The sequence below is a fragment of the Lygodium microphyllum genome, chromosome 15 (assembly GCF_053477565.2).
Source record: "Lygodium microphyllum isolate KBCC chromosome 15, Lygodium_microphyllum_v1.1.10, whole genome shotgun sequence".
NCBI classification, from domain to species: domain Eukaryota; kingdom Viridiplantae; phylum Streptophyta; class Polypodiopsida; order Schizaeales; family Lygodiaceae; genus Lygodium; species Lygodium microphyllum.
The window spans coordinates 118,605,688-118,616,004 of NC_141149.1; the positions used below are offsets into that span (position 1 = coordinate 118,605,688).

Genomic DNA, 10,317 nt, shown 5'->3' on the forward strand with positions numbered 1-10,317 from the left:
TATCTCTTTGGCATGCTTGTTTGGGACATATGTCCCTTAAAGAAATGAAAATGCTCAGTGCTTTGCAGTATCTTCCGCCTTTTGACTCTTTGCATTTTGATTCTTGTGATCATTGTTTGTATGGCAGGCATACTAGAAATACACATAAAAAGTCTGGTAAGAAACGCATGGGTGAGCCCTTGGCTCTTGTGCACTCAGATGTATGTGGACCCATGCCCTGTCAGACACTCGGTGGGGCAAAGTACTTTGTTACTTTCATAGATGATTACTCACGTAAGGTTTGGGCTTATCCCATAAAGAGAAAATCCGATGTCTTAGACACATTTCAATATTGGCTTACATTGGCAGAGAACCAGTCTGGGAAAATGCTAAAATGCCTAAGGTCAGATAATGGGGGTGAGTATGTATCACGTGCTTTTGAGCAGTTTTGTGATGAGTGAGGTATTAAGCGTCAATTGACCACCCCTTACACCCCTCCCCAGAATGGTATGGCTGAATGCATGAATAGAACCATTCAGGAAAAGGTCCATAGCATGCTTAGCCAGGCTGGCTTACCACAACACTTTTGGGCTGAGGCAGTTACTAGTACAGTGCATCTCATTAACAGGTCGCCTAGCAGTGGCATTGATTTTCAAGTTGCAGAGGAGGTATGGGCAGGCAAGCCTCACTCTTATGATCATTTGCGTGTCTTTGGAAGTGAGGCATTCTGCCATGTGCCCAAGGACAAACTCAATAAGCTGGATCCTAAAAGTGTCAAATGCATTTTCATTGGCTATGGATATGCAGGAGAGATGGGTTACCATCTATGGGATCCGCAGGCGTGGAAAGTGATCCGCAACCATGATGTCATCTTTCATGAGGACAAAATGCATATGGAGCCTGAGAAAGTGGTTAAGGTATGTAGAGTTATCTTTCAGGAGGATCCACTGCTCCCGTTTAGCGCGCTCCAAGGCCAGCTAGACAGCATGCATCATCACCTGATGCTCATGGCCCAGATGTTAGACATGTTGATGTTGGACAAGATGTCGGTCAGGCAGTAGAGCCTGGGTTGAGGCATTCTACTAGAGATAGACGACCTCCTGACCGATTTGCTCCCTCTATAGATTATGTACTAGTTACAGATGTAGGAGAGCCTCTCACTTATGATGAGGCTATGCACATGGGTGATTGTCACTCTTGGTAGAGGGCTATGCAGTCTAAGCTTGATTCATTGCATAAGAATCAAACTTGGGATTTGGTTTCCTTACCTCAGGGTAAGAAGGCTTTGCCATGCAAGTGGGTGTACAAGCTGAAAAGTACCCCTGGATACCTTAAGCTGGCATACAAGGCTTGATTGGTTGCTAAGGGTTTTAAGCAGGATCATGGTGTTGACTTTGATGAAGTCTTTTCTCCTGTGGTCAAGATGACCACCCTACACTTAGTCTTGGCCTTGGTTGCACAACTTCACCTAGACTTGTACCAAATGGATGTCAAGATGGCTTTTTTACATGGGGACTTGCATGATGAGATTTGCATGGAGTAGCCTAAGGGCTTTGCAAACCCTGGCAGGGAGCACCTAGTGTGCAAGCTAAAGAAGAGTCTATATAGCTTGAAGTAGACACCTAGGGAATGGTACCATAAGTTTGATGCATTCATGCAGTCACAGGGCTAGAGCTGTAGTGCTATGGATCCGTGCTTGTACACGAAGAAAGCCCATGACGGTTCTTTATTGATTTTGGTACTCTATGTGGATGACATGCTTTTAGCAGGGATAGCTTATGAGGAGCTAGATGCTCTTAAGGCTCAGCTCAAGAACTTTGAGATGAAAGATCTGGGACATACCTCTCATATACTTGGTATGCGCATTACGTGCGATAGATCTCAAGGACTATTCTATCTATCACAGAGGGAGTACATTCATAAAGTCCTTGAGCGCTTTCGCATGCAGGATGTTAAGACTATTGGATGTCCATTACCTTCTCATGTGAAGGTTTCATAGGCCGATTGTCTGCAGACAGATGAGCAGAGGGCCGAGATGGCCAAGATTCCCTATGCATCAGCTGTGGGAAGTCTTATGTATGCCATGATAGCCACTCGTCTAGATATTGCTTTTGCAGTTGGGGTTGTGGCACACCCTACAAGAAACATTGGGATGCCGTGAAAGGTATCATGAGGTACCTGAAGGGCACAACAAATATGTGCCTTTGCTATGGCAGCCAGGATACAGGAGTCGTGGGGTACACTGACTCTGATTATGCAGGACATGCAGATAGTAGGAAGTCCACTTCTGGCTATGTGTTCACTTATGCTGGAGGGGCTATCTCTTGGATGTCCAGGGTGCAGAAGTGTACGGTTCTTTCTACTATAGAGGAAGAGTATATTGCAGCCACAGAGGCTTGCAAGGAGGCTATCTAGTTAGGCCATTTGATTGCAGACCTTGGTATGACAGATGCTATGCCTACACTGCATTCGGATTCTATGAGTGCCATTCAGTTGGCCAAGAATCTGTCTTTCATGCGAAGACGAAATATATTGAGGTGAGGTATCACTTCATTCACGAGGTCATTGAGGACATGTCTATTGACCTTGTCAAGATTCTGACTGAGCAGAATCCTACAGACTTGCTCATGAAGAGCCTCACTATGGAGCACTTTGCCTTCCTTGGGAGATTGATGGGCATTGAATGAGATGACGTCTTTTTCCTCATCTTGTTGTACATATGTACATGTTGTACTGTTTTTTCTTTTTTCTCTTCACTTGGGCAGATTCGCCTTTAAGTGGGAGGTTGTTGGGGGTAAAGGCGCCTCCGCCTAGCCGCCTGTGTATTATTATACTGATAGTACTTGCCACTGCACACTGTAGGTGGCGGGTGTCCGTCACAGTCACTTATTCTTTATTCTTTTAGTAACAGTTTGAAGAAAGGAAGGCCCGGCCACACATTGTGGTTGTTGGAGTTTCCACTTTGAGCTTCACACTCTCTCTTGCTTTTGCTCTCCATCTGCCATAGCTCTCATCGCCAAGCTTCTTCCTCCTGGGTTCCACTTCCCTTTCAGGTGCATCTTGGGTTCTACTTTGTACTTCTCACTTGACATGCTCTCACATGTAATATGAGAGAGGATGTTAGCACTTATTATTTGGGCATATGCCATATGTGCTCACCTTTCTACCACTTATATGCTAGTGTGAACCTCATGAGAATGTGCACATATACATATAGATGGTTGGGACATGGGACACATACCCATTTTATCATATGATAGCTTAGCACACTCCTATAGAAGACAACAAACTTGAGGACATTCCATGTGGCATGTTATCATGTGTTGGTTGTATCTCATTAGTTAATGCTAGTGGATTCTTTACTTTGATTCATTGTTTCTCTTGTGATTTCTTTGTGTTTTTTGATTATCATATTGTTGTTCTATTGCTTTCTTTGTTCTAAGCTATTCTGACAAAAAAAGGCACCCATTTGAGTTTCCATGTTAATTTGGTTTGACCATTCAATTCTATGAGTGCTTCAAGTTGGCACTACTCTAGCATGGTTCGACAGTTTTGCTATGTATGCATCATCAATAACATTATAATGTTGATACAAAGTGCTTTTGTTCCATTTCAAGCATCCCATCTTAACTAGGCTATGTATAGGTCGTCGATATCATTATAACGTCAAGGCCGAGTGACTCTTGTGCTGTTTTAGGGGTCTCATTTCTCCTAGGATAATGGTCCGATCGGAACAACGTCTACATGTAGGAGAAGCACTAGAGAATGGCATATGATAGATCATGTGCTAATCAAATTAAAAACCCAATGATAGGATTGACAAAAATCAAATGTATTGCATGGGCCTTTTCTTTGGTGTGGTTTGGTGTTCGTCTAGGTAGCTCTGTATATTAATATGTGTTGAGCCGTGGAGAGGAGGGCGTGACATGGTGTCCTTTCAAATAAAGGCCTACCACCTCGCCTCCCTAACCCCCCGCCCCACATACAGATACACACTCTTCACACTAGCACACAGACAAACCCAGCAGGCCAGGCCACGCAAAGCAAAGCCCTTTACAAAAAGCAGGTGCTCTCTGTTCTTCTTTCCTTTCCCTGCTTCTTCTCTGTCCTTAAGTAAGATCCTCCCATTCTTTCTTGCACAGAGACGCGCAGAGAGAGAGAGAGAGAGAGAGAGAGAGAGAGAGATTCATTCTTGACAGCATCTCTTGCATCACCATCCAGCTCGAAGGTGATAGGGGTCCTGTTGCTTGATTGTTGCTTCTCTGAGACAGAAGAGATATGCATTAGGGGTTTTTTTTCGGGACAAGAAGATTCTGAATTTGCTTGTATTTTTGCCTTTTCTTTGGAGGTAGCTGTGTTCTGCTGCTGACCAAATCCCCACTATGTCATCTGAGGACTCCGAACCCACTCCCTCCGTGGAGTCTGTCGTGGCTGAGAAGCTCGAGGATTTGCCTGCCTCGACTTCTTCGGAAGCTACAGAGCCTAGCGCTGCCACAGTCACAGAGCGCGGCATCGAGGACATCTCGGCACCCCCTAGCAAGCCTCGCCTTTTCAACCGGCAGAGATCCGTACACAAAATTCTAGGCGGAGGCAAAAGTGAGTACCCTTGCGGCTTCATTTCTAAGGGCGTAGTAGAGGTCTGTGGCTTTCAAACTGTAGGGAAATTGCTAAAATTTTTATTCTTTGTCTTGAGAAATCTGTGGATTGAAGCAATATCGTCTCTGTCTGTCCTGTAAGCCTTTTGCAAGCAAACTCTGGGTTTGCCTGCATCTCTGTAGAGGCATCTTTCTTTGCTTGTGCTCACGTGAGGGGTAGCAGAAATAATTCACTTAGCAAAATACATGCTCTTACTATTGTATGTCTGTCCTCACCTGTGGATCGCTCAAACATGGAGACCGACCTAAAACCTACTCTTTGAAAGTCATAGCGTGATACTGATCTTTTGGGTCACTTTTGTGGGCATTTGCACAGCTTTATGGGATATAAAGTGCTTGACTTTGAATTCATTTGCTGAGTAACGATGTTGTAGGTCTACTGGGAAATGGAGAGATTGTTAAACAAGAAGACCCATTTTCTTGATGCTAGGTCCTGTGTTATGTTTCAATCTTGGATCAGATGGATCCATTTACTTGATGCTGGGTCCAGATGTTATGTTTCAATCTTGGACATGACATACTATGTATCAACCTTGGACATGACATGCTATGTATCAACCTTGGATATGATTCTATGTATTGATGGATCAACAATGGACATGACATCAGTGTGGGCCATTTTTTTGCCAGTCCATGTGCTGATCCACTTTTGTCACCATATCATCAGGCGCAATACGATGTACAGGGTAGGGTATACATCTTAAAATATTCATTGGTCAGGATGCAAACATGTGTTTGGCAATGTTTGTTAGCCATATTGTGACTAAATTTGATATTTCGAATAGATAGCAAGGTGCGAAGTATTTTCTGTGCTTTGGCTGTTCTGTGTGGGTTTTTGTTTCTGGATTTCGGTGTTGTCAGGACATGAATGTTAAATAGCTAATGTTTGATTCAGCTGCTGATGCTTTTCTATGGAGGGATAAGTTCATGTCAGCTGGAATACTGGCTGGAGCTACAGTAGTATATTTCTTGTTGGAACACTCCGGCTGCACGCTGCTGTCAATTCTTTCAAATCTGTTGCTTGTTACATTTGGAGTTCTCTTTGCCTGGTCAAATGTTGCAGCATTTCTCAACAGGTGAACAAACAGATCAGTCAATTATACCTGTATGCTCATCAAAAGCGCTCTCTCCTGATGTATGCACTAATGAGGTGCTTGATGTGGCAGGTCACCACCTCCTTTACCTAACCTTAATATATCAGAGGATGAAGCCACAAGCCTTGCACTCGCTGTTCAAGCAGAACTCAACAAAGTCCTTGCAGCTGCTCATGACATAGCACTTGGCAAGGATTTCAAATTATTTCTAAAGGTGGTTTGTCTTTTGAGTGCAATTTATGGTGGATTCAAGTTATTCCACGTTATTCCAAGTCTGCTCACTTGAAATTTATTGTGCTCAAAATTAGGTGATTGTTGTCCTGTGGGGCTTAGCTACTGTTGGTGGGTGGTTCCATTTTCTAACCCTAGTTTATATTGGTAAGTCTATGGAAGCCGTTTTTACAATAATATTTAGTGTTTATGTGTGGGCTTTGTTAACGTTTGCAAAAAACTTGCCTACAGCTGTTGTAATGGCACACTCAATTCCAGTCATTTATGAGAGATATGAAGATCAAATTGAGTCATATGCAAAGATAGCTTTGGATGAAGCTCATAAGCATTACAGAAAGATTGACGCTGCAGTTTTAAGCAAATTTCCAAAGAAGAAGACACAATAAAGTGGGGTTCTGCTTTTGGGTGGTGGTATGGTATGCTTAGATGCCTATGCCTTACAGAAGTCGCAGTTGCTAGAGGTAGTGTGTATGTGTCCAAGACATAGGTGTTGCCAAGCATCTGTATCTTGTGTTGCAAGGAATTTTTGTGGGAGTGGAATGGTACTTCATTATTTTATCAAAGAGAGGACTACGGGAAGCCATTTCATCGTCTTGCTATACCTAGTTGTAAAAGTTTGCATTTCCAGTTGGATTCTTATGGCCTGCTGCTGGTTATGCAATGAGTATTAATTGTTAGTTGGTTGTCATTATCATGTAAGTAATATATGGAATACTCATTGGCAAGTCTGGTTCAGTTTATGATGATCCCTATATGCAGATCATTTTGTCTGCAAATAGGTTGTACATGAAAAATTGATTATAACTTATTCAGCCACAAGTTTTATGATTCATTATATGCATTTATTGTATCTGCTCATACAGAAGTCTGTGTATGGTTCAGTTTTTGATGAATCCTATATATGGATTGTATTGTCTGTAAGTAGGTTGAACTATGAGTCTCGTGTTTATTGTACCTTTATTGCTATTTCCCTGTAGCAGTAAATATTGTATTTTCCTTGATTGTATGCATTGTTCTGCAAATTGATTGTGCATGTCATTAAGCTACAGTGATCAAAACATTTTTCCAAGTTCCCCCCTTACAGCTATTATTTACAGTTTTTGGCTCAGTCCCAGAGTAAACGTGTTTACATGAAACAAAAAGCTTGAGACTTGAGAGACATGACTCATGTTTGTTGTTTAACTGAGCATTTATACTGATATGGCTTGAATAAACAAAAATGCCTTGAGAATATCTTGTACTTGCTTGTATTTGTTGTTGTTGTTCCTGGAGTCTTAAAGTTTATGTGAGTATGATCAAAGCTTCTACAATCTGTTTTTGCTCTTGCTTTACAGCCTGTTTTCTGGTCTCCTACTCACCTTTCTGAAGTTTTTTCTTCTTTGTGAAGTGACTACAGCAAGTGCTAAGGGAAGGTAGAAGTAAACTTGTTAAAGGTGCCATGCCTATGTTCATGCAAGAGAAGGGCAGTCCGTCTCTTACTGGCTGCTGGCTATTTTCTCCTGTTTGTTGTTTGTCTCTTTTTCAGCATTGCACTTGGTTTCAACTTGTTCTTCAGCTTCCTTTTGTGCATGAGTCTCCTCATTAGCTTCCCTTGATGTAGGTTTTTTCTTTGCTTCTTCTGTGCTGCATGGTTTTCATGTTCGAGGTTCAAGATGATCTTGTTCCCTTGGCACTAGATTTGAGTTGCAAGATTCCACTGTTGTTTTCTACTTGAGTACTATGGACAACTGGTCATCATCAGTTACCCCTACCATTCTCCCATTGAGATGCACATAAATGGTGCTAAACAGTGCCAGGTCAGTGCCTGCAAGATTCAATTTACCGTGAGGAACCTGTCATCATGAGTTACCCCTAACAGCTCCCCATCGGGATGCACATGAATGGTGCTTACAATGCCAGGCCAACACATGCAATACACAATTGATACGTTTTGGATTTATTAGACTGTTAGCTGAAGCATGGCAATCTACTACCTTGACAGCAACAAATTTTCTAACTGAACTTTCGGTAATTCTTTGTCACAAAGGATGCATCATTTTTTCTTTACTTAGAAGTCCCTGCATAGATTCATAGGTATTGAACAAGAACTTTATGTGACTACAGCAACTGAGTCAGTTTATCAGCCCTTGTATCATTATTATCTAGTTGAAGATGTGCCATTGATACATAGATGTTGAACATATGTTTTGTGAGTAGAGCAAGCGAGTCGGGTGGTTTCTTTTTTTTGTGGCAAACAAAGGTCATTCTTGAATAATTGCATTTTCCCAATGATCAGAGCCTTCAGAAGATCCCAGGATCTGCTTAAGATCCACCCACCATTGAAGGTGCTTCTATCCAATTAATGCAGGAAAACCGGCCCTCCATGTAGTTCATAATCCTTCTCCAGTTGCTCTCTTTTTATATTCCCAAATTAGATGGATAAGGACCAAAGACACACACGACAGAGAAACATTCTTGTTGAATCCAAAGAAACATCCTTGGTGAGAGGTTTCTTGCAAACCACTCACCAATGAAGAACATCGAGTTTTAAAAGGTCATTCATGAATAATGGCATCTTCCCAATGACTAGAGCCTTCAAAAGATCCCAAGCTTTGCTTGATCCATCATTCAAGTTGCCTCTATCCAATTAATGGAGGACAGCCAATCTCTGGGTAGTTCATAATCCTCCTCTAATTGCTATGCCTCTCTACATTCCCAAATTAGATTAAGGATCTTCTTTGTCCCTATAACCAAAGACATTGATAGAGAAAAGTTCTTGTTGAATCATAATAAATATCCTTGGTGGGAGGTTTCTTGCAAACCGCTCACTAAAGAAAAACATTGAGTCTTAAAAGACTTAATAGATTTCCTTGCAAAATTTAGTCTCTTATAGGCTTTTTTAGTGTGGCTCTAGAGTCCAACGTTTTTTGCTTGTCTTTGATTTTTAGGATTTGCCTATAACTGCGTTATTTGGAGTCACTTTTGCTCTTCAATTGCCTTGGCAATTAACCCTTGCTATTTCTTCATAAAATTCATACGATATTCTTAGAAGATGATAGGCCAATAATCCTCCTTTTTATTAAAAACTTTATTCAACCATAACCTCTCTATCCCACGAGGCTAAATTGGTTGTAAAGCATTTAATTGACAAATACAAGAGTCTTTTATCATCCCAAGCATCAACCCCCCTTTGTTGACCTTTGTTGTTCATTATCCTAGGCATTTTAGGTCGATAAGAGCCTTCTAAACAATCTCTCTAATTGATTCTAACATGATTTAGGAAAGGTGTTGTTTGCCCACTGCTTGCTTGTTTGTAAGCTTGATAGCATGTAACTCATTGCAACAATAGTTGTTATTATGTAGACATTAAAAACTAACATTTAATGTTAGTTCAATGTTAGCGAGGTTTAATTTGCATTATTCCCACAAGTAAACCCTTGTCCACATGAAAATGCACAAAAAAAAGCTAAAAAATATTCAATCTCTCTAGAATCAACCCAAAATTTGGGGCCTATTCACCAAACCATCAACATTTACCAAAATCTTGGGGATTCTCAAAATGACTTGTTAAGTGCATTTGGAAAATTTGATAAATTGTATGGCACAAATTATTGGATGTGGACACATGATGAAGCATATTTTGGTTGCCATACAACTTTTGGGTTGTGTATCTGGTTCAAAGGTTAGGGTTGTAGGCCATGTTGCATAGAATGTTGTAGTTTTATCCAATTCATGCATTGTCACAAGTGGATCTAATGTTCCATTATATTTCTTATTGTGCACATGGCTTATTAGTGGCTGAAAACAACAATATATAGTATTTTGATAATGATGCCTCTAGGCATGTAACATTTGTTCTTCAAGCCACCCTAAGAGGGGGTCCTCCCTAGCATCCCCATTAGAAACATAGGTGGAGGCATGGTACATTGGCCTTGAGAGAAATCATGAAGTACTAACGCTCTTATGTCATCATTCCAAAGGGTAGATTCTCAAGAATTTTTTAGATTGTGTAAGACATTTATCGAACAAAAAGCAGGAGGTAGTTTCTACCACAAGGTTAGGGTAGATTGCTTCACAAAAGAATGTCTTTATTCTCTGCAACCTTGGTAGACTTAATGGGTGATGTTCAAGTTGTGTAATACATGCGAAGTGTTACTTTAAACCCCAAGGACTTTCAACTTGTAAGGAATCCGCAAGGTGTGAAGTATGCATTTGTTTTAATGGAATGAATATTATTTGTAATATTATATTTATGGACAAGTGTTCTCCATGTGCATAGGAAATGTGGCTTTGTTTGATTGTAAAGTGTTGTACTAGCTTTAAAGTATGAATGACATTTTTGATTGTAAAGTGTTGTATTAGCTTTAAAGTACGAATGG

General features: G+C 41.0%; 1 protein-coding gene across 3 annotated transcripts; it reads left to right on the plus strand.

Moving 5' to 3' along the window:
• Window positions 1-3,889: 3,889 nt before the first annotated feature.
• On the plus strand, window positions 3,890-6,791 carry LOC148024970 (reticulon-like protein B2). 3 transcript variants are annotated; one of them, XM_087694650.1, is made up of 7 exons: window positions 3,929-4,045; window positions 4,122-4,207; window positions 4,332-4,575; window positions 5,530-5,710; window positions 5,801-5,942; window positions 6,037-6,106; window positions 6,191-6,791. In XM_087694650.1, the coding sequence occupies exons 3-7, from the start codon at window positions 4,362-4,364 to the stop codon at window positions 6,343-6,345; spliced, it is 762 nt and encodes a 253-aa protein (XP_087550776.1). In that variant the 5' UTR covers window positions 3,929-4,045; window positions 4,122-4,207; window positions 4,332-4,361; the 3' UTR covers window positions 6,346-6,791. The 3 variants fall into 3 exon arrangements, with proteins under 3 accessions (XP_087550775.1, XP_087550776.1, XP_087550774.1); XM_087694649.1 differs by lacking the exon at window positions 4,122-4,207 and having other exon boundaries at window positions 3,890-4,045; XM_087694648.1 differs by lacking the exon at window positions 3,929-4,045 and having other exon boundaries at window positions 4,052-4,207.
• Window positions 6,792-10,317: the final 3,526 nt, after the last annotated feature.